The sequence below is a fragment of the Pseudopodoces humilis genome, chromosome 4 (assembly GCF_049639895.1).
Source record: "Pseudopodoces humilis isolate 2021_Gansu_Grassland_sample_001 chromosome 4, ASM4963989v1, whole genome shotgun sequence".
NCBI lineage: Eukaryota > Metazoa > Chordata > Aves > Passeriformes > Paridae > Pseudopodoces > Pseudopodoces humilis.
Genome location: NC_142203.1, coordinates 16788306 through 16812655, shown reverse-complemented (window position 1 = coordinate 16812655; position 24350 = coordinate 16788306). Strand labels below are relative to the sequence as shown.

The 24350-nt window shown below is 40.6% G+C and overlaps 1 protein-coding gene across 2 annotated transcripts in view; it reads left to right on the top strand.

The window, feature by feature from the left end:
• The first annotated feature begins 8607 nt into the window (after nt 1-8607).
• The window catches only part of MCTP1 (multiple C2 and transmembrane domain containing 1), a 219798-nt gene continuing 204055 nt past the window's right edge, over nt 8608-24350 (top strand). For both annotated transcript variants that reach the window (XM_088054091.1, XM_014259098.2), the window contains exon 1: nt 8608-9259. In XM_088054091.1, the coding sequence (XP_087910217.1) occupies nt 8684-9259 (576 nt within the window). In that variant the 5' untranslated portion in view covers nt 8608-8683. The remainder of the gene's footprint in view (nt 9260-24350) is intronic.

Genomic DNA, 24350 nt, shown 5'->3' with positions numbered 1-24350 from the left:
CTTAGTCATTTAATGAGCCAGTAAATGTTCTCCTTTCTCAGATTAAATGCCATCCATAAATTGTAGTGAAACTATAGAATGTTAAAAAGCTGACTCAAATGCCAGAAGGCAAAGAGAAAATATCCAAAATGCCAACAGGATAATCAAGACCCATGGCAGACACTGGTTAAAAAAATCATATCATAAACACTTTAAAACAACACAAATCATAAAGCAGTTGTGTACTGATTCTTTCCCATGGGGGAAAAAAAGGAAGGAATTGTTAGAGTTACTAGTTATGATCTTAAAAAAATGATTCATTTTTACTAAACACATGACGTTCTCTGGGATTACACTGGAACATGTGTTCACATTTAATTGCAGTTCCATTACTAAAATAAAAGCAGTCATCCTAGGGAGGTTTATTTAAAATATTATTTCCAATTTCCCTGCTCTAAACTACAACACAAGGTACAAGAAGACTTAATAGTAACAGCTTCACAATTTTGTGACTAAGGGATTTCCAGGAGGCAACCACGTGTGGGCGTAGATGCAGACAACACCAGAGGTGTTGTTTCCTCTCTGACCAGAGAGGAGGAGAATCACTATCTTTCCTTAACCCCACAGACTGCTGGAGGTTTGTTCATCTCACCCTTGGTGCTGTATGAACTACTGACAAGTGGTTCTTGCTCCAGTATCATCTGCACTGGGGTTAGTTCACCTGTGAAAGTCCTGTAGTATTTGAGGAAGCAGTTTCACTGTCTCTGTATCTGTCTGTCTCGGCATATTCCTAGGGAAGCTGTTTAGGTTTGGGGCACCCAAGGATGAGGGATTATGGCAGGAGTGGGGAGTGGACATGCTTTGAAAATCTCCACTTCTACCTACAATACATGCAGATTGAGAAGCGAAGAGAGAGGCTGAGCTCTCTGTTACTAGTGTTCACAAAGACAAGAGAGGGCCCCTTTCCCACAGCTCCCAACTCCCTCCTCAGTGTGGGAAAAACAAGCTGATAACGTGGGTGTGGAAGACAGTCTCCTTGCTGAGCAGCTCACAGAGCAAAGCAGTGACTAAGTAGTCTGGGGTCCATTCCATACTTTTATTAGCATGTAGGAGGGCAAGGTGGGGCACCTTTGGATGAAAGCCTCCTGGAACCTGTGCTGTTTGTACTGCACAGTGTGCACTGCTGGCATGGAACCTGCGCACCAGAAGCAGCACCATGTATTTCCCACTGATGTGGGACACTGTCTTACCCGAGAACAGTCAAAGTGGCATGTCTCATGTCTAAGGGCCCTGCCTTCTGCCACTACTGACACACCCACCACAGCGTTAGCAGAGCTGAGGGAGACAGCATGCATTCTTGTTACTGTTTGAGCATTAAGGAAAGGAATAAAGTTATCATTTGCCTTTGCTGGTCTCTGGGGACAGAATATATGCTCAGAGCTATTTCTCCTTTTATCATTCCCAATTAACAGGTTACGTGATAGCAGCAGCGACCTTTGTGGTCACAGTGGATCAGTGGATGTGGTGCTCATAAGGACCTAGTTGGTAAGAACTGTTCCTCCTTCCTCCATTCCCAAATGTGCTTTATGTTTGTATTAATGCAGTCACAAGGGAGATGGATAATGGATGCAGGCCAAAGAAGAGCAGCAGATGGTCTTGCCATTTATCCAGCATGCAGGTGATCAGCAGCTCTGAAAGGTCTAAAAAATGGGGAGAACAGAAAAGCAACAAGATGAACTCAGGAAACTGTCCAAGAACAGGTTCTGTGTTTATATGAATGGCAATACAGTGGCATCAGTAGTTTTTGCCAAGGGCTGGTCATTGTTCTGGAAGACAGAACAAAATAAAAATAAAATAAAATAAAATAAAATAAAATAAAATAAAATAAAATAAAATAAAATAAAATAAAATAAAATAAATAAAATAAAATAAAATAAAATAAAATAGTACCCAAATATTTTTAAAGAAGAAGCAAAAAAAATCCAAAGAAAAAGAAACAGAGAAGCTCATTGTAGTGAATAAACTAGTAATGACAGTTACAAAGACGGGTCCTAGTACTGAGGAGGATTTTGGAGATGACAGATAAAATGGCAGCTTTGCCATGTCAAATATCTGAATTCAGGACTGTGATTAAAATCTTGTTACTCTAGGATTGCTACAAGGAGCCACTGTGGCTTGAAACAAAGGTTTTCAAAGCCTGAAAGGTGGCAGTCAAATAAGATTGCAGTTGAAAGGATACATCAAAGCAAAAACTTTATTTGAAGATATTCAATTAGAGCACAGTTATACAGTTATAGAAATGTCTTTTGATTCTCATTGCTGCCAGAAATTTGGAAGAGGAAAAAAAAAAGTAATATGGCAACAGTCAAATTGAAAAAAAATAAGGACAGAAACAGGCAAGTGATCTTTTATTTGGGTAACTTCATAGGCAGCTACAACAAGGCATATAAAACAGGCATTAAAACTTCCAGTTAAAATTAAGAACCAAGGTATTTTTGAATTCCATACCAAATAGCTTTCAATGCCCTTAGACAGGGAAACAGCTTAAAGAATATGACTCGGTGGAAAAAATCAGGCAGCTATCTACAATCAGATTTATAGTTTGTAAAAGCCATGTAATATAGCTGCTAGATTCACTCCTGGTCAAAGAAATTCAAAATGTGCCAACAGCAAGCAGTAGAAATGCAGACAATGGTTTTCCAAGAACAAAAGTTTTGCAAAGGAGAGGGAGAATAAGTATTTAGAATAACAATGCTGTCTTAGAAAATCCTGGGTATCCAAAAGGAAGCAGTAAAGTTTTTTAGGAAAAAACCAGTAATTAACTTCTTTGGGAGATGTAGAACAGATGGGTACATAAACAAGTCAGGTCCAGGGCTAGTATAATGTCAGATTATGGAACATTCAGATTGAAATGCAGTAAAGAGTGATATTTGTGGTCAAACAACATGGAAAAACATAGCACTGAACTCATTAGAACAACTGAAGTTTAGAATTGACACAATTGTATCTCAAGTGAGTACTCCAGAAATCTAGCAATCAAGAAATATTGCATATTCCTTAAAATACAGTAAACTTGGCTGGTCTTCTATTATGTGCAACATGAGACCACGTGATGAACTCCAAAGACTGAAAAATGAAATATTTACATTCTGTGGCAGAAATTATTGTGGTCTATGGAAGAACTTATTTAAAACAATCTGTCTAATACATAGATATACGTAATATGTTCAAAATAAGAAAGAGTCACAATGTGGGTTTGTATAGGTTGTTTTCTTTATACTAATAAAGAATTTATTGCTTTGTATTTATAGTTTATTACTAATTCCTAAATAGAAAGGAACCAAAGTAGAAATTTATATGAATTATTTAAAAGAGCTCAACAGTTTGATGAAAGAAGAAAAAAGACAGTGTGATTCAGATTATATATATTTTTTTACATGCAAGCTCCAAATAATTCTCCTATCAACCTTTTCCTTTCCTACTCCTCCTTATGCCAGTGCTATGATGAGGAGGAAATGAAGGAAACCACATGAGTCTTCTACAGTCTTTCATTTCAAATGGAATTGAAATTGCTTATTGCAATGTAGCACCCCAGTGCCACTTGCAGGATCAGGAGGCAATTCTAAGTGTCAGCAATATTAATGGAAAAAAATGCTATAATGCTTATATCTTCTTGGGATATTGAGAGCATAGAATGTTGCTGGGAGGAAAAATTATTTTAAGCAGAGATAATCTCTAGTTATGTAAAAGTTTAAGGAAGGAAAAAAAATAGTTTTCTCCAAATTAATTCAATGGTAGTTGAAATAAAAATAGGTTAAGAGTAAAGATCAGTAAATGTTCTGGGTATTGCAGTATTTGGTGAAGCTACTCAGTTCCTCACACCTCTTTGCAGAGTCAACAGGAGACACCTGAAAGAACTAGCAGGAATGGAAAAACATTCACCACTGGTGGTGCTTCGACAGAGATGTGAAAACTGTCAGGGATTACTGCCAAAAAGATTCTAAAAACTTCTAAATCAATACAATTAACAATTTAACCCTAACATTACTGGTATTTAGTACTAATATTGATGACGAAAAACTGGGCCAGAACTAATATTTTTTTTAAAAAGAGCTGTATGTTCAGTTGTGCAATCTGAATCATAGATTCATAGAATGGTTGGGTTGGAAAGGACCTTAAGGGGTCATCTTGTTCCAGCTCCCTGCTATGGGCAGACATACTTTCTACTAGACCAGGTTACTCAGAGCCTCTTCCAGTCTGACCTTGAATGTTTTCAGGACTGGGACATACATAGCTTCTCTGGGCTTCTTCCTGTGCCTCACCACCCTCACAGTGAAGAATTTCTTACTAATACCTAATCTAAATCTACTGTCTTTCAGTTTAAAGCCATTACTCCCTGTTCTTTCCCTTTCTGAAGGTGAAACACCTGCTAACATCAGAAGGAATGCCAGACCTTGATGCTTAGGGACAGCCTGCTTCTTTTCAGCCATGAAAATGTCTTGCTAGATTTCCCACTGTTGTGTGTAGACTGGTACATGGGCTGACTACATGATCTGAAGTGCTGCACATGGCTTATATAGACCAGTGCTGAGCTCTGTGACCTGGCTTTTTCTTTCCTTTATTCCCAGGAGCTGCACTAGACCTTCCTGTAAATGTCATTAGAAGAAGTGTGCTAGGGATCAAAAACAAGAGTCAAACAAATAGCTCAAGAACATGAGCAGAAAGCTAGCAATATGGTTAAAATATTAGAGACAAAGAGGTACATGAAAAGAAGAGAAATCAACCTCCAGTAAATTGAATCAACTTTTCATAACACTGCAACTTAAAATCTTCATGGTACTTTCCCATAAAGAAAGTCCTCCTGCTTCAGGAAAACATTTTGAAGCCTGCACTATCCTAAATTAATGGCTGAATCGATCTTATCATTATTACACCTCAAAAAATCAATATCTGGATAAAAATACTCAAAACTACACTAAGGCAATGAAGCATTTTGCAGAGCTAAGCTGCAACTGGATTTATAAGATGCTATGTTTAATCACATTAGAGGAGCCATATGTGGCAGGAACACAGTTATCTGTATAAAATCCAAGAAGAAATGTACTCATTATTGTGTACGTGTGGGTGAAGATAGGATTTATAATACTGTTTCTAGCTAAGTTTGCCTGCAGCTTCAAATCATATGACATAGTTTAAATACTTTTTAAACTTCAAAGCTCTCAGTTATTCTGGCTTCAATGTTCTATACTGTATTTCTAGTCTCATGATGAAACTCAGTTAGAACACTTCAGGTAAAAATAAGTATGGAGAAGAAGAGTTAAAGAGTATATGTTTGTCTTCATAATATGAAACTTGATTATAACAGGTTGGGGGGAAGTCATCTGGAATACTGTTCATCATGCCTAGACCTGAATTTCATTAGTGGGATGCCAATGCTCCATTGTTATTGTGGAGAAAAAAACCAAGCAAAACACAACATTCAAGGCTGTACTTAAAAATTGTGTTACAGATCTGAAACATAACTCAGATGAAAAAAAAGGAAACACAAATCCATAATAATTCAGTCTGAAGAAACACTGAGAAAGGACAAGGCAAAATAAGGATCAAATGGGGTTTAAAATGTGGTTCCAGGCTGAGAATACCATCATCATGCTCAGCCTTTGATGCTAAAGCCATCTTTAAACAAATACTATTCCCATAAATGTCTGGTATGTATTTCAAAACATTACCATCTTTGCTGCATTCTGAATGATGGGAAAAGGAAAGGTGTTTCAAACAGAGGACTTAACTAAAAAATTAAGTATATTTCTAAATACAGATACATATATATGTAGACCTAAATAGCAGAAGAAATAAAGTATATTCTTTCTTTTTCAAAAAATACGCAAAACCAAAACAAAAATTTTTATTTGATCTAAAGCACTGGAGAAATTTGGGGCTTGGGGTCATAGGCTGCAAAGATATTAGAAAAAAAATTATTTCAAAAATGCATAGTGCTCAGCTTTGAGTGGTACATTCGTTTTATAATTTGTATTAAACTATTTAGAGTAATGACATACATACACACACACACACACATATTTATATATATATGAAATATAGTTCTGAGGACACTGATAGTTGCCTTCCTGAGAAAATGTTCTTCCTTTTTGACATGTATAGTTCATGTGCTGGAAATAAAGAAGACACTCTTCGTCTCCTTAGGCTTCAGTTTGGAATACCAAACTATTCTTTTTGTTGTTGCTGTTGTCCTGTTTTATTTTAGCTTTCAAAATACTGAAGCAATGTGGCATAAAGAAATATTTTCAGATATCCTTATTTATAAGGCTAATAAAGGTTTACTTGTATATTTAGAAGTATAGTTCTCCTCTGTACAGGTGTTAAAGTCATGTTCTTGTTAAATGTTGAGATTTCTGTTTGAATGTGACTTGAGGTTTTGCTGTGATCTTTCTGCCAAATTCTTTTTCAACTTCAACAAATGAATATAGCTCAGGTAATTCAATGTGCAGAATGACTCACAGTGTTGTAAAACTGTTTATGGGGACCTGATCTGAATTAATTTTAGAATAATCCCACTCTGCCTGTTTCAGCACAGCCATTTGCTGTCAGCGCAGACAGATTTTGCCCCCAGGACAATTAGTGTTTCTGTAACTAAACAGGTGAAGATACATTGACCCTTTTCTTTGTAAGCAAATCTGCTTGCTGGCTGGATAAAAAGGAAGCAGGTTAGACAGATTTGGTAATGACACAATTTTAATGTAAGGAAAGTTTATGCTGGCTTTTGTGGAAAAAAAATTAGGAAGCCCGTCAGTATGTTACTTGGAACCACTCAATGCATGGGTCATAAAAACACAGTGCAAGCTAAACAGAGGCTTGTTTACACTCCCCCCAGACTACAAGCCTCCATGTACTTCCAAGATTAGCTGCTGAAGGGGATATGTCTATACAAACAACAGATTTGTGGTCTTTTGGTTTTTTGTTGTGGTTTTTTTTTAATAGAAAATGTGATTACTGGTTAAAATAACTGTCATTTAAAGGTATGAGAGCAGTTCAGTATATTTAGTAAATTCTTCTGAATATGCTGTCGTAGTCTTCTTGTATCTATTAGTTTTGTGAAGAGTCATCACTTTATCAGAAAACTGATCTTAAAACCTGCTTATTTCATGTTTTAAGGGTAAGGTGGAAATGAAGAGTCAAACACAAGGCAGAAAAATATGTTCAAATACTTTTAGCCTTTTTCACTCTCCCCAGTGTAGTTGGTGAACAAAATTATTTTACTATTCTTTTGATTCATGCTCATTGAGTAAACTGATTATTTACAAGAAAACAAATCTTTTAAAAACTTCATTTTAGTGAATTCCTTCTTTGGTTTAAAGATGTCAACTTAGACATTTCAACACATAAGCTTCCTCCAGACCTTGATCCATTTGAGCATTGCTACCTGATGCTTTTGCTTTCAGGTAGTTAGATTATTTGATTATTTTTAGTTGATTATTTGGATTCACTCAGAGGGATCAAAGTAATTTGTCATATTTATAATTTTCTATCTTAAAATTTTTTGCCTTTCTTTTTATCTATGACCATCTTTGGCTTTTTTCCCAGTCTTAAAGTGTCACTTAAACTGGGAGGACTCCTCAAAATAACCTCCACTGGTTCAGAGGTTGTTTTGGCTATTTTCTGATATATTGTCGATTGAATTCCCAAGGCCCTGATGATTTGGAACCACCCAATTTATCTCAGTACTTTTATTTTTCCTCATAATCTGTTCAGCACAAGTTAGAGTGTCAAATACCTGCTTGCAAACTTTATTGGGGAAGTTGAATATAGGAGGCCAAATCCTCCATTTTAAGTGTCTTTTTAAATGAAGCCCGAAATTACACTGCAGGAAGGTATAGCTTACAAAAGAAAACTTTTAAAAAAATTTATAAAAGACGAGAACGGCAGACGAGCTGAGGGGTTTCTCCCCCTTTACCTGGCGGGTCCTTGCCGGGCCGGGCTCTGATTCTGTACCCACCGCCGCCGAAGGACAGAGGCGGTGACGAGGCCCGTATTTCCCTCAGCGCCTTCTGTACGTGCGAGAGCAAATCCCACTGAACCTTCCCTCCACAAAGTTACCGCGGGTCGGGGATGATGCCTGCTGGCCACCTTCACCCAAGGATCTGGATGTTTCCAGCCTCCACGGTGACTGCGGTATCTCGGCGCTCACACTCCGCCGACCGCGGCCTGCGGGCGTGCGCCCTCCCAGCACCCCGTACGCCTCCACCGCAGGAAACAGGTGGGGAGGTGGGCAGGGCGAGCCCGCTCCCGCCAAGTCCTCACGTGCATTATTGCCCTTATCTATATGCGAGCCGCCGCTCCCCCTGCACCTCGCCGGTAACTTTTTTGGCCAGGCTTCGCGCCGCCCGCCGGGGGACCACCCAAGGTGGTGGTGGGCTTAGGGTGGCAAACTTTCTGCCCAGATAGGCCAGGGTGCCAGCTTCGTCCTTCCCGTATCTTCAACATCACGGCAGTAGCACCATCCTCCCCCGGGCGCGCCACGCTGAGCGGGGGGCGGTGCGGCGGAGCCCTGCGCTCGTTCCGGCAGCGGGCGCCGCTCCGCTTCGGCCCGCCCCGCACCGGAGAGAGGGCGACAGGCTTCGCCGGACTCTGCTGCTGCTGCTGCTGCCGCCACCACCGCCGCCGTCCCCGTCGCAGGAGGAGAAGGATGGAGCCGGGCAAAGAGCCCCCAGTGACCACGGGGGAGAAGCCCAGCGAACCAGAGCCGGCGGTTTCCTTCCAGGCCCGGCTGTGGAAGAACCTGCAGCTGGGGGGCAAGGGCCGGAGCGGCGGCGGGCGGGCAGCAGCCGAGCGCCGCACTGCGGAGCCCCTCGCCCCGCCGCCGGCCGGAGGGAAGGGGGACCCCCAGCCCCGCGGCAAGGGGGGCGGCGTCAAGCGGCGGCGGCAGGTGCTACCGCGTTTCTTTCCTTCCCCCCACCCCACCCTATCCTGCCCGGCCGCCGAGCCGCGGGACCGGCCCGGCGAGCCCGCCTCCACCCTGCGCCGCCTGCGGGAGCACCTGCTCCCCCAAGGCAAGGGCCCGCCGCCCGGCCGCCGCCCGGAGCCCGCCGCCGGCTGTGAGGGGCCGGCGGGTGGCAGGGAGGGGCGCCGGCCCGGGGCGCACCTGTCCCACCAGAAGAGCTCCTCGCTGCCCAGTACCGCCTGCCTGGAGCAGCTGCTGCAGGGCTCGCCCGCCGCCGGCAGGATCCAGGACCAGCGGACGGAGGACGGCGAAAGCAGCGCGGTGAGTGCCGACCCGCGTCGCCCCTCTGTGTATAGGGGCGGGAGGGGTGGTAATCCCCGGGGAGGGGAGAGGAAGTGGGAAGGGAGCTGAGGTAAGGAGAGGTGGGAGGGCGACCGCTGGGGAAGGGAGCTGAGGGGAGGCGAAGGACAGCCACGGCTGAGTCTCAGCTCTCCTCTCGCTCCCTCGCTATTGAGGAGTGCCTTTCGCCTAAGGAGGGAACGGCTCGGGTCCCGCTCGCATCCCGCGTCGGAGCCCTGCACTCCCCCGGCACGCCGTGACAGGCGGTGTGGCGGGCCCGAACCTTGGGAGCACCTCTGCCAACCGTGCTCCTGCTCCGCTGCAGGAGCGACCTCCCTCAGACCTTCATTGCATAAACCATGTAGAGGAAAGGTGTCTCGGAGGCTGGAGTTAGGCTTCCCTCGCTCTCACGCCTTTCCCCAGTGGCCGCCTCGCACGTCTCTGAGGGCCGTCTCTGCTGATGTCTGCTCTAAACACATGCAGCACGGCTTTACCTCAGGTAACCTCGGCTTTTTTCCTTTTTTGGTTAGCCAGATTTTAATTACTATGCCTTTTGACTTCTGCAAGACGCACAAACGACGACCACTAGTACACATTTAATAGATGGTAGGTAATTATTTGGCACCTACACACTGGGTACTGTCTCATGCAGCTGTTAGTTCAGTCTGCAAGACCATCGTCCTGGTTTTTGGGAGAAGGCAGTAAACAAAGCCGTAACTCTTCCAACTGTCAGTTTTAAAATTACATGGTGAAGCTATTGTTGATAGGGGCTGCTGAATTTTGGAATAAATTTACTGCAAGAAAAGTGCAAAAACATATGAGTATTTTCGGATCTTCTGTAATTCTAAGCAATCATCCATGTTTTTAATTTATGACTAATGCATATTATTATAAATTGTTTTATCTCATAATCAGGGAGAAATGAGTAGCTGAAGTAAAAGGCATGCTCTCTGTGTTGACAAAAATATGCTGTATAAATGCATTTAACTGCTGCCAGAGCAGAACCTGTGTTAATGAAGAGTGATAGTAGTTCTGCAGCGATTTGCAAGTCTACCTTGAGGTCAGGGTTACTTTAATGTCCCTTTCCAGGATTGAAAGGAGTTTGTCTTCACAAATATGAGAGCTAGACTTAACTTTATACCATGGGGTTCCTTTGTTTATAATCACTGGCCTGACTGGAAACTAATGTGGTTACCTCTTGTATAATGCTTGTTAAAGGTTTAGATCATCGCTTATTGAGGTGGGGTTATTGGACAGGTGTGTATAAAGTGGGCATTTTCCTGCATCTTCCTCCCCAAACCCCTGTCTCACAAGAATGTATTTTAAGTATTTAAGCATTTTAAGTATTTAAGTACTGTTGTTTGAGATGACAGGACATTACTCTGCTTTAAAGACTGCTGCATCTAGCAATATGATAATGTGTGACTTTCTTCAGTGTTGTTCTGCTGTTGTGTTTAGTACAGAATTGTAAATGTTTATTTACAACACATGTCAAGTGCTTTTTAGTTGTGAGGGCATTACTCTCGTTTAGATCAAGCTAAAGTCAAAGCATTAGCGTACTGCTATACCAAATCAATTTAGCCTAACACTTGTTTTAAATCAGCAGGATTATGACTGATTCTTCCAAGTGTTTTCTAGTATTAATTTGGGCTGTGCCTGGATACCAGATATGCTTGTTTGTGTGTTGGTGAAGTTTGCAGAGCTGCTGATTGTGTTGGGATGATCTAAACCAGAATAGCTTCTTTGTCATTTCATAATAAGCACATTCACTGCTTTTATCAACACTAAAGTATAATCTCACTTGGGTTATTAAATCTACTTTAATTCACCAGCTTCACTGAGTTACAGGATACTTGGGGAAGTAATACTCCAATTATAAAGCATTGTTGATTATCTTCAAGTATGCCTGGTACTCTTCAGTGATCTGTTAACAGAGTAAGTACCTTCCGCTGTGAGCAGCTGGAGTTTCCAGTTCACTGTACCTCAGTAGTCAAGTCTTGCATGCCTACAGGCTGCGCCCCAGGGCAGTGAGGTCCCTGCCTAACCTCAGTCATGGCCTTTACACCCCTCTGACCATTTGGGATTACACATCTGGTAGCATGGGTTTGTAATAACTTGCATTTTTCAAATTCAAGTTACACTTACAGCATATTCTGGTTTTAACAACTGCAGGGAACCAAACTCCAAACAAGCTGTTCCCTTTCCCACTGTGCCTCCTGACAGTGGAGAGACAATAAGAAGAGATTATGAGTTGAAATAACAATTTACTAAAATCAAAATTACCACAGCAGTATCAGTAGCAAGAAAAGTATTTTAAAAGAGGGTGTTCCACCCACAAAAGGGCATTTATCACTGGGAACAAAAGAAAAAATGCTTCCCAAAGACAGTGCCTGGTATGGACTCCAGACAAAGGCAATATGGCCATGAGAACTCTGGTGGCTTCATGTTCTCATCCCCCTGGCTCAGTCTAAGTAGGGCAAGCAAACCCCTCAGAATCCTGCACCATGCTACTGCCTCAGACCACTGAGTGGTTGGGTTCTGCACAGCCTTCTCTGGCCCTGCCATCAGTCACTTGGCTCTGCAGGGGTTTGGGGTCTGAATGGCTCAGCTGAGATTGGCTCTCTGCCGCCCCTTTTCTCTCTCCTTTTTTCTAATTTTCCCTGGAGTGCTTGGCTTGGACTCTGCATTGCTGTCCTTCAGCACCACATCTTAAAGCCACAGCTCGCAGGAATGGGAAAGGGACTGAACAGTGGTGAAGAGGGGCTGGGTCCACATGGCTGATCCCCATACCTTCTCGCTGGAGAGAGCCAGGCAATGTGGTGCACTTCCCCTCCTGCTCCTTGGCTTTTCCTGCTGGGACCACTCCCCCTTTGACCACAGCGATGACGTGTGTGTTATGGAATGAACAGCATTAAAAGCTCCGTTCCATTTTTTCTGTAACCAGGACACAGCAGCACAGACTTTCAGCAGTGTCTGGATTTTCATTGTCTTTCATTGTGGCCTTACATGTCCAAAGATACAAAAAAAGTATATCAGAATCATTAAAATGAGATTAAATTACCTAAAAGTATATCAACATGAAATTGCAACTTCTTTTAAAATCTTTGTACAATTTTCTTGAAACAGAGAGCAAGCAGATGCTACTGCCTCTTTTGGATCAAGACTGTTGAATTTTTCAGCAAATCTGCACACAAAACGATCTATTACGTATTTTAAGGGAGATGGTGAAGAGAAATAAAATCCCACAAGTCAATTTTTTTGTGCTTTTAAGCCAAAATAATACAGTTGTCATCAATAGAAAGAAGCATAAGTTAGTGGGTGGGAAGACTTTGAATGTAAGATTTTATCTTGAAATTTAATTTTTGGCATAATCAAGCCATTTAAATTGAATTTGATCTCATTAAAATGTGGTATAGCACTATTGCATTGGGCACGGACAGTCTAGCAGAGACCTAGTTTTTTTCAGTATTGAATAAAGCTTCTGTTGCATTGAATAGGATTAGTACCTTGGTTTGAGTAGTGCTGCACAAATAGAAGTGTGGTCTTATGCAAACAATACGTATTACATTTGAGCACTGAATACTAACCTAGGTCTTTACTGAAGACTGAATACTTCTTGGAGCTGTCCGGGAATATTTTTTGGAAAGAGCATTTTAAGTATTTATTGGCAGGAAACTTAAGTTTCTTTTAAACAGTAACTGAAGTGTAAATGTGTGTTTTTAGGACAAAGAAATGAACATGTGCAATTATGCATCATCCTTCTCCACTGTCCAAAGACTATGAGACAGGTTTCCTCAGCCAAACTTTTCATAACTTTCCATGTGGTAGCCAGGCACTGTCATGTAGCTGAGAGCCATGTGTGTGCTCCATCCTTGAAGCACTGAGATGATGGTGATGGATGCCTCCGGGGGTGTCCCCTGGACAGGAGATGACAGCAACACTCCAGGAGCAATGCTTCACAAGGCTTCCAGTGTCTGAGTGGAATGCCATGGCCCAAGGCAATGAGGCAAGGGTTTTTCTACTTGTCCCTTTTAATTTTTCTTTCTGTACCAGCTGGAGCGTGAATTTATCTGACAGTGCCTGTGCCAGCATGGCCTTTCTCTTTAATGTGAGACATAGCTTTGCATGAAAAGTTTTGCGTCACAATAATTTAGTGAAAAACAGGAGGGGAGAAATATCCCTGTTTCTTCTTTCTGATTTGCAGTAATAGAGACCCTACAACTGTTTCACTATCTTAAGCAAAGAACATGGCATATGTCATATTGAATTACCAGTGAACATGAAGAGGGCTTAGGGAAGGGGTTCTTGATTTAAAGGATGTCTAGGCTGCAGTCTGACTTCCACAGTGAGAACTCCTGTGGGCACTTCTCCCTGGTGTGTTTTTCTTGCAACATAACAAATCTGATAAGAACTAATTTTGTAATCTTTTAAAAATTTGTCCAGGTTGATCCATTAAACCAAAAAATGGACAGGTTCTTACCCCCTTCCCTCAAGTTTCCAGTTCTGAGTGGCTGTGAATAGTTTGGAGGTGTGGGACACCACTGGGGTTATTGCAGAGAGAAGATGGGGGCTGGCTAGAGCTGCTACTCAACCTCTAATTTCTTAGCCATAGGAAAGCAAGTTTTGTTAATTTTATGACACATGGAGCTATTTGTTTCATTAATAAGCAGGGACTGGAAAACAGTGGTCTAGAATATATAATAAAGACTATGAGAGATAAGATGAAGTGAAAAATTGGAGATGCATCCAGACACAGACTCTTTCCCATTCTTACAAATAAAGGTTAACTATTAGTCAATAAAGCTGATGTAAGAGGGTGAACTGTAGGGCACAAGAGGAGGACCTGCAGAAAGAAGGGGAGTTTAGTGAGCTAGGTGGTATGGCAAGACATTGTACTTTCAGAGCAAAGAGCATTGTCTTGTACTGAGATGTTGGGAAAGAGAAAGGAAATTGTATTGAGTAGAAAACAGAGCTGGGAGGAAGCCTGAAGAGAGGGGAATTAGAATTAACTGTGGAGTGGAATGCAGGGCCAATGAAGACCAGACTGGCATACCATGTATGTTTCTCTGCCTATACCAGAAAGAATCTATAATTGGTTTAAAGCCGTGTGTGAGTCAGTGAAGTTACACAAGGGAAAAATTTGGTTTGTTTGTTACAGTTGGTGTATGTCACAGGTAATTGATCCAGCCAAAGAAGGAAACAGAACAAGAAAAGACAAAAGGCTGAAATGTCAATGAAAAGATACAGAGATAATGTCACCCAAGAGGATCTTAATTGCTACTTTAATTTCACTGAGAAAGATGAAGCTGGTGAGAAAATTTGAAAACTAGACATTTGCTGACTGTCAAGGATTAATTACCTTTTCCTGACATAATGCCAGTACAAGACAGAAAGAGTTGGGGAGATCTAATTTGCTCAGGTATTTGGAGCATGCTTTGCGAGCAGCATAACTCTGAAAATTAAGAGGGCAATATTTTAGAAAACACGAGAATGCTTGCTTTTAGGGATATGGCCATGACACCCAGGGAATGAGTACATGAAAAAGTGTTTAGGCTGGGTGAGAAGACCATGGAGCTGGTTAAATTACATAGAAATAGCAACCAGGACTAAAAAGCTGTTGCTAAAGTTTGTTTCTTATAAGATAGCTGTTGTAGCTGACCAAAGCTATTTGTTTCTCCAAGAGTTTAATTAGACATCTGATATTGTTAAGGAATGTTCTGCATTACCCAATTTTTCATTGTATTAATCTCTAATGAAAGGTTAATCTTTCAGCAGTTTGAGATGTACTAATCTGTTTCTTGTGCTTTGTTAGCATCTGACTGTCAATTTATGGTATTTTAATAGTATTTATGTTACTGGAAGAGAAATCAAGATACGGCACAACAGAGTTATATTTTAAAGGCACCTCATGTTTCACGTGAGTGACTCTTTTGATGAGGACAAAGGCAAGGTCTTATCAAGTCAGGTGATTAATAAGAATGGTGTGCAGTCTTTTTCCTTTGTGCTCTGCTTTGATGTTGCTAGTTTGCTTTTGTGTGTTGTCATTTGAGCAAATAAAATCTTACAATCACAGAGTGGATTGTGTTGGACGGACCTGAAGGATCATTTTAGTGGCTTATGAACTGATGGATAGAAGTACTGTTACACAGTAAAAAAAAAAGGGATTTTTTTTATAATTAGGATAATGTATCTTGTAATGTATTGAATTAGCAGGATTAGAATGTATCAAGTTGTCCTAGTTTCGGCCAAAGACAGAGTTAATTTTCTGACAGTTCCCATGAAGGGTTGCAACTTGAAGCCTTGCAGGCACCCTGGGGTTGTTGTGATGTAAATGAGATATAAGAACATGCTCTACAGCACAGCCAGGGAGAGTGGTCCTTTTAGGATCTCTGGTAAAAATTACCCACAGAGACTCAAGGGTGACCCTTGGGTTTATGGAGTTGGGGATACAAAGGATCTGGCCTGCTAACCCTAACTAAAAATGAGATCCTTGCAGTTTATTGAAGGGTTTTGAGCTGCTTCAGAAGTTATTCGTGGCAAAGCACAGCTCCTTCTGGCACCCTGAATGCAGGGGCTGGGCTGGATGTTCAAAGGGGAATTTCCTTACACAAATCATGCCACTGATACTACTGGTGGAATAAGTGGATTGCTCTGACCACCCAGTGAGCTCCAACACAAAATGCTCATCACTCAGGGATCTTAGAAATTATAATGAACTGTCCCAAAGGTGAAAATTTTGGATTATTATCAGGACAGGAGGAGGAAAAGGTGACATATGCTGAGGATGCCCCACCGCATAATCAATGGCCAGAAAATGTAAAAGAATATATGTTTTATTTCATGATGGTTCCTGCTCTGTTATAGGAGTATATTGAAAATAGAAAGCTGTGTTATGGAGTCTTAAATGCGAGTCCCAGAAGCTACGGAGCTCCATTGCTGTGGAGTAGTGTTCGTCAAGTCAGGTTGCAGAGCTGAAAGCCATCCAGCTGGCTTTAGATATCACTGAATGAGAAAAATGGCCAGTGCTCTACCTCTACATTGGCTTGTGGATGACAGTAAATGCACTGTGGGCGTGGCTGAGCCAATGGAAAAAGACCAACTGATCGGTGAACAGAGGTGAACCCATCTGGGCTGCTGAACTGTGGTGAGGCATCACCACCCAGGTTGAGAAGCTGGCTGTAAAAGTATTTGGAGTAGATGCACAACACATACCCAGGAGTGAGGCTACTGAAAAGCATTCCAATAATGGACAGGTGGATTGGCTGCCAAGATTAAACTGTTTCAGGTGGATCTGGATGGCAGCATAAGGGTGAATTATTTGCTGCATGATGGGCCTCAGGTTATCAGAGAGAAGCTGTACTTAACAATAACATTATGAACCAGGTTATCCATAACTGTGAAACATTCACTGCAATCAAGTAGGCCAAGCAGGCAAAGCCGCTGTAGTTTAGGGGGATGATGGTTGAAATATAAATATGAGGAGGCTTGGCGGATTAAAGATTAATTATGTCATACACCAAACAAACCTGCCAAGGCAATTATTATGTGTTTGCAGTGTCTTAAAGAACCTCTGGACGGCTGGAGATGTACCCTCTTTCACCACTGCCTAGAACACCATCTTGGGGTTTGAAGACCAAGTCCTGTAGTGACATGACATCTCAGAAAGAACTGAGTTGGACAATGAAACTATTTTTAAAAACATTTCACAGAGACATCTTGGCCAGAGAGCATGGTATTGAGTGGGTATCATATTCCCTGTCATGCAGCACCCTATGGGAAAGTTGAATGATACAATGGACTGTTAAAAACCACGCTGAAAGCAGGGGGAGGTTGGACCTACATTGGACAAAGGCAGTTTGATTAGTTAACGTTGAAGGCTTTAATCACTTGAACTGCCCCTGCCCAATCAAAACCTCCACATACTGTAGGAGAGAACAAAGTCCCCATGGTACATATAAAAAATGTGTTAGGGAAAAAAGTTTTCATTAGTTCTGCCTCTCATCCATGGGATTTTTTTTTTTGCTTAAGGACCTGGGTGCGCTTGGTGGATAATCCAGAAGGTCATGGAAAGACGATGTGTACCTCAAGGAGATATGAGTTTTGGTTGGGAACAGCCTGTAATGTTGAACTCTGTGTGTAATGGCTGCTGAAGGATTCTACCACCATATGTCATAACTACTATGGACAGTATGTGTGGAGGAGATGCTGGAGTGGTTCTTGGAAGATGTTTTACAGTTGATATCTTGCTACCTGCTTTTGACCTTAATTTACATAATAAATTTGGTTGTTTTTTCTGTACAAACTCTCTATAATCCTTTCATGTTGTCATTTTGCAAGACAAATCCAACAAGAATAAAGAACTTAGATTTTTTTTTTTTTTAATGAATACTTACAGTTGATTCTAAGTCTTTACTAAGCTTCAATGCAGAAATTTCTGAACTAGGGACAGGTTGTGTTCAAATTGAGTCACATTAGCACACCATGAAAAAGTAACACAAAGAGTTATTTTTGTCTTTGGAAGTCTTAGGTATACCAGATTTAGTAAGGAAAAGCAATAAACTGCAGAGGAAATCCTGACAGTAAGTGAGACCAAGATTTCTGACAAAAGAAAGTGCAAAGAAAAGAGCAGGGAGGGCAAAAACGGTATTGATAGAAACCTGGTCATATTGAGAGAGGGGCCTATGTGTGCAGCTTTAGAATAGCTCCTGCTGGTTTTCCTGAAGGATTTGAAAGAGATAGCTGGGAAAAAAAAATTCCAAAACCAAAACCAGTTGAAATAAGTTTATGACCTACACTATGCCTGAGAAAGAAGCAGATATCAATACTGATAAAACTGAAAATCAAAAATTTTGCAATACCTTTCAGTAGTATGCATTATTAAATCCTGGAAGAAATTTCTGGAAGAAATAGAAGTTAGAAGAGATGAGAGATATTTTGCACATTTTTGTACAGATAAATGCAGTCAGAGGATTTCAAATGTGACAATTCTTTTGTTGTTAAAAAGCTCAGAATTTTGATATGCAAATAATGTTTTCATAATAGTAACTAATTACTACTTCCCCTTTATTGGAAGTGCACGCGAAACACTTTTCATGTATTTTCTTTTTTGTTTGTTTTTTAATGTCAACACATAGAAAAACAAAATTAAGGCGAAAACCCCAAGCTTTAAAAGGGATTTTTTCGTAATTCTTACATTATTATTTTAGAAAGGAAGCCCTCAAAAGAACCAAACAGCAAAGTCAAGGATTCAGATGATCCCTTGGTAGTTAAAGTTTCATCAGATATTTAGAACCCTGAAGATTGGGACATTTTTATGAATAATATAAACAGAAATTTGTCATACTGGAAGATCTGCTTATATTTTCAGACTGCTTTTATCTGCCTGAATTCCTGTTTCTATATGCTCAGATCTTTCTGAGCTTATTTGAAGGTCACAGCTGATGTTGAGCAGCCAGACCAAAGTAGGAAATCAGATTGCTGCACAGAATGTGAATGGCAGAGCTTATGCCTGCTTTGCTTTCAAGACAGATATCACTCAGACAGTGCTAGGAGTATATTTGTAAATTTCAATTCCACAGGCTTAAGCTAATCTTAGGATTTTTTTTGCCTAAAAGATAAATGTAAGTATTTACCTTGGCTTTAGACTTGGCTTTAGACCTGAGTGAGAAAAGAAGTGGTGTGTGAAGGAAGAAGCTCTGTTATGAACATGTGCAAATATATGTGTGCTTCCAGAAGTATTCTTGGGGCTTTAAGGAAATGTAGGAAAAAAGAGCCTTCCAAAAAAAGGTAAGTAGTTTTTACAGGTTAGGTGATGTAATTGCATGATCTGCTTCTGACGACAGCCTGTGTGAACTTTTCTGTCAGAATACTCCTGCTCATCATAAGTAACTTAATCATGTAATAACTGTTTTTCTCTTTGGTGTTTAGGGGTTTTTTAATTTCTTTAAAAAATATTTTTCCACTGCACTTTTCCTGTCCCGTGGTAAACCTATTTGGTTTTTAGATTCCAGTAGCATTAAGACTCCTCTGTTAATAGGTAATGGGTTACTTTTTGCAGGAGGGATGCTAATCCAACATGCTGGGAAATCTCCTGGGAAGCTCTCTGAAATCATTTCACCAAATCTTGTCTTTCTGCTTCTATTTCTGTGGTAATACTATACTTTTCTCATTAGTGTCGTGGTTGTAAAGACAGTTTAATTATTAAACATCAACTTCTCCACTGAGTATTGTAGCTTCAACAACAGGGATTTTGGCTTGGTGTAACCAGCACAAGTACAGCTGCAGGTTCTTTTATTTAAGTTTATCCATCTGGAACTAAATTTAGCTCCCCAGTTGAGCTACATAGGTAACTTGAAGTAAATCTAAGCCATCTGCAGCCACCAAGGTGCATGATGCCTAAAACATGCTATTTTGGCCAAAATTAGGAGGCATGATTTGGCTTTTGGAAAACTGTACAGGTTATGGTTTAAATTATGATGGATGCTGCACTTTGCAGTGTTGCATCATTCAAAATAAAGGGCAGTACAAATTTACTTTATTAGGTGGAACAGGGTCTCAAAAATAACCATCTTTCCTTAAAGGAAAGTTGAATATTATGTACATATTTAAACAGATGCATAATTTTAATAATAATAATAGTTTTCCTCATGCAGTATGAATGAGTACTCTTGTACTATTTGAACTTGAAAGCTAGGTAACCTAATTACCTATTTACTAACTAATCTAACCTAGTTCAGATTTATTCCATTGAGAGATTTTTGGATCTTCCACATGAAGATGTTTTTGGAAATAATTAAACAAGTGTGTGTGTACATTTTTACCACATAATCATCTAGGTTGGAAAAGATCTTTGAAGTCATCAAGTCCAACCTATGACCCAACACTGCCTTGTCAACTAGACCATGACCCTAAGTGCCATGTCCAGTCTATCCTTAAACACCTCCAGGGACAGTGATTCCATCACCTCCCTGGGCAGCCCATGACAATGCCCCATGGCTGTTTCTATGAAGGACTTCCTAATGACAAACCTAAACATTCCCTGACACAGCTTATAACTGTGTCCTCTTGTCCTGTGAGACATGTTTACAGGCAGGAGTACGCATACGGTGTTTGTCATTTGTGTACATCACTGCTACAATAGAAGAAACCTGAGATGTCACCACACTTTAGTAACATGGTATTAAGAAGTCTATGTCTCTTCACAGTGGCAGTTTCATGGTTTTAAGTTATTTTCTGTGCCGCTGTCAAACTGAATCTGAATATCTTTTATATGACCACAAAGGGAAATGGTTTATCACAGAGCTGAGGAGTGAGAATGTAATGCTTTTTTGTCTTAAAAATTGCTTAATGTAATGCAAGGGGAGCAGTGACATGTACCACCAGGTTTCTCTATGTTGCACTGGGGCATTTGCTGGTACTGATGCTGTTGTGTAATATCTGTGTCTGTGTTTCGTGAATGTACATACGTGTACTGCATATTTGTATAGTCCTGGTCCTGTAAGGGTATTAGCTTAAAGAGCCAGGACATTCTGGCAAATCTTTATTCTAATTGGGATGAAGTGTTCTGTTTATCAGTAACATTTTAATGTATCTCAGATGTAGTGGAGGAAATGCAAGAAGCATATTGTCCTGAAATGTGAATTAATATATTAAAAATATACAGTTGGATTGCATTTAGTGGTAAAATAGCATCTTATCATGCAAATGGAGAAACTGATTAACTTGTTGCCTTTCTGCATGAGGGACAAGTGACACAACTTTAAGACTTCCTAGATTCAGAGGCTCTGTGGACAGTGGCACTCTAAATGCTTTGAGTAATTGGACATGTAAGTAGAAGTTTGCTTTTTCTGTGTGTCCCTGAGCAGATGGTCATGTGAATGAAAGAGGACTCTTGCAGCAGTCTCTTGCAGGACTCTTAAATTAAACAAGGAACAGGGACAAGAACTTCTGCCTCTCAGAAACTAAATCTCATGAAGAGAAACTATGTTAAGTAGGCAGGTTTTAAACTTGGTCTTCATATATACCTAGAAAAAATATAAAAATCTTTTAGCAATTCTGATATAGTAAGGAAACACTGAGGTAGATGCCATTTATTTTACCTGTTAGAAAGTATCTCACTTCTGTAGGCAAAATCCAGTGACTGTAGGGATGCCAAGTTTTTCAGCCATTGCTTTACTGTCTTTCCTTGTAGCGTGTTTGAGGGAAATAGAGATCTGTTGGAGCAGTGATACATGTGAATAAACTCTTATTGTTTCAGTTGTATTTCATCGTATCATGCAGTTGTTCTGAACGAAGCACCAATGTGTTATGTAACTTATGCTTGTTCATACTAATTATCTCTTTCATTAAACTTACTAGAAGTCTATAAATAATTCTTTAAGAGTGGTTATAAATAGCTCTTTTATACTGCCTGTCACTTGAGATTAATATCAAAATTAAATACTAGTTACTTGTTAAATTGTGGATGTCTAGAAAATATTTCCAACATGCTTTTCATATAACCCTACAGCATAACCCAGTAGACTGTTGCCTAGTAATGGAAGAGGAACATAGTACTAATAGTAGTCACTAAATCAAGCTGTTAATCCTTCCAAAGTGTATGCTGCTGGTGCTGGAATTGCATTGTTATTTCTATACTTTCTAGCAAATTAATTCCTTTATTATTTTGGGTTTTTTTCTAAATTATTTTCATGGTGCTTTCAGTGGTCATTTATAAGTGAATGACAGTGCTTTTACTGGCAGTGTGTACAATTTCAGAAATGTCATCCTGTACCTTAATGAGCATCACTAACAAATGGTGTAAGCATTTGTGTCTTTCAGTGCCAATAGTGATGTTTCAGATAACTGAAGTTGCTCCTTAAGTGCCCACTAAAATACTAAATGACTGCAAGGCTGTGTCTCCAGCCGGTGCCAGCTAGCCAGATGCCATACTTAGTTACTCCTATGATGAGAAGCTGTTTTATCCCCTGTGAAAATTGAAAGCAGAATTACAGTCATGGGGTCTCAAGGACTGCTGCTGTAATTACTGACTTCTTGTGCTGTGTTCCTTATTTATGTTTAAAAATCAAAATGGCTATAACAATATCTGAAAGAGATAGAATAAGAATCTGAAATAGTAGAAACCAGTCAGCAAAGACTTCTTGAAGTCTTAAGTCTGATTAGAGTATGAGATAAATGAATGAAATGTTAATGAAAATTAGGAAAAAGGTCTCATGAGACATTCAAAAGTACCTGAAGGAAGAATATATGAAAATAACTTAATCTTGAAAACACGGTTGCAGGTTTTTAGATTTCTTTTATGCTTATTCATAATTTTTTAAAACATGGATTCTAAAAGAACAAGCAGATTGCTTTCTTCCATTGAATGTTTTGCTGGTAGGCACTATTAAGCAGCTATTTGAAGCACCAGCTGGCATTTTAGATTCGTAAAGATCTGTGCTTCACAGTACATTTGTATAGGAAATTCATCATAACTAAATTACTACATAGTGAATGTGAGCTAGTCGGAACCCTTTCTGCATTTTACTGCTGTAGAGATCAGTATGTTCAATTTACCTAAACAAAGGTGGAGGATGATTATTATCCAGGAGAACACATAGGATCTCTCTGTAGGTTTATGCCTGCAAGATTTCTAGTGGTGAGAGCAGGGGGAAGGGAGACAGTATCTTGCTTGCTTCTGCAACATTTTATAAATCTTTAGGCACATTAATCAAGTTCCTTTGGTTCTTGTTGTGAAGAAGGGCACATCTGACTTACTTTTATTAGGTTGATTGGCTTTGAGAGCAACCTATCAAGGTGCACAGCAGACTTGCTGAATCTTTGCACCTCAAGAGGATCTGTTTTGCCTGAGCAGTGCAGTGGCAGTATATTGCAGCTCAATATACTTTAGTATTCTGGGGAGCAGCCAATATATGAGATTTCTTAGTCTTATGATGTCCCAAGATCTGAAATCTGGATCAGTGGAAACTTGCACAGGTTCAGTTTTCTAGGGGCTGGTGCATGACAGGGAGTGTGATATACCTGCTCAATACCATGCTCTCTAGTGTAATTTTTGAAGTGAGTCCTGTAGTCCAAGTCATTTCTTTCATGGATGCCATGTCATTATGGGACTTGCTTTGCAAAGCAAAGCATGGTGTTCCAGACAGTGAGGCACTGGGTACATCTCCAGCCATCCAGTGGTTCTTCACACAAATGTCAGCATGTAGCTATTACCTTGGTGTGTTTGTGGGAGTGTGATGTAATTAATCTGCCGGGCCTCCTCATACTCACATTTTGACCATCATCCACCATTCCACAGAGGCTTTTGACCTCCTTGATTGCAGTGAATTTCACAGTGAGTTTCACAGTTACAGATCACCTGGGAAATAATGTCCATGTTTAAATCCGCCTCTCAGTTGTGAGCTCATCTGTATGTTGAATCTCTTACTCGATGATCTGAGGCATCAAGGGCCCATCAAGCCAGAAATAACTCATCCTTACATTGCCAGTATGGCATGAACCATCACTAAAGAGAGCTTACTACTTTTCATTTTCTGGTACCTGGTTAAGTGGTGGGCAGACCCTCCTCAGCATGTGTCATCTTTTCCTTCTCCTTGTCTGGTAGTCTGATAGTCTGAAATATTCACCTTTGGGTCAGTTCATGATGAGCTCCAGGATCCCTGGGGATTTGGTTTTTCTGTTTGAGCTTCCTCTCTGATCAGTGCAATCTACTTACTCTGTGCAGAATCAGTGGCATGATATGCATAAGGGACTGTCCCTTGGAACATCCAGCCCTGCACTGGCAGTTGGAGTGCCAGGAGGAGCTGCGCTTTGGTGCTGGTCACTTCAGAGGCAGCTTGAACCCCTTCAATAAACTGCAAGGATCTCATTTTTGTTGGAGTGTAGCAGGCTTCAGATCCTTTTTGTCTGTGACTCTAGATGGTAGGTAATGTACTGTCCTCTTCCCAATCTGCTTATCAATGCCCACATCCCAGGATAGGAATCCTAGTTTGGCTTCACTACCATCTAGTTTCATATCAAGGGCCATGCTATGCCAGCATTGGAGCAGCCAGGTCAGCAAGGGCTCACCTGACTG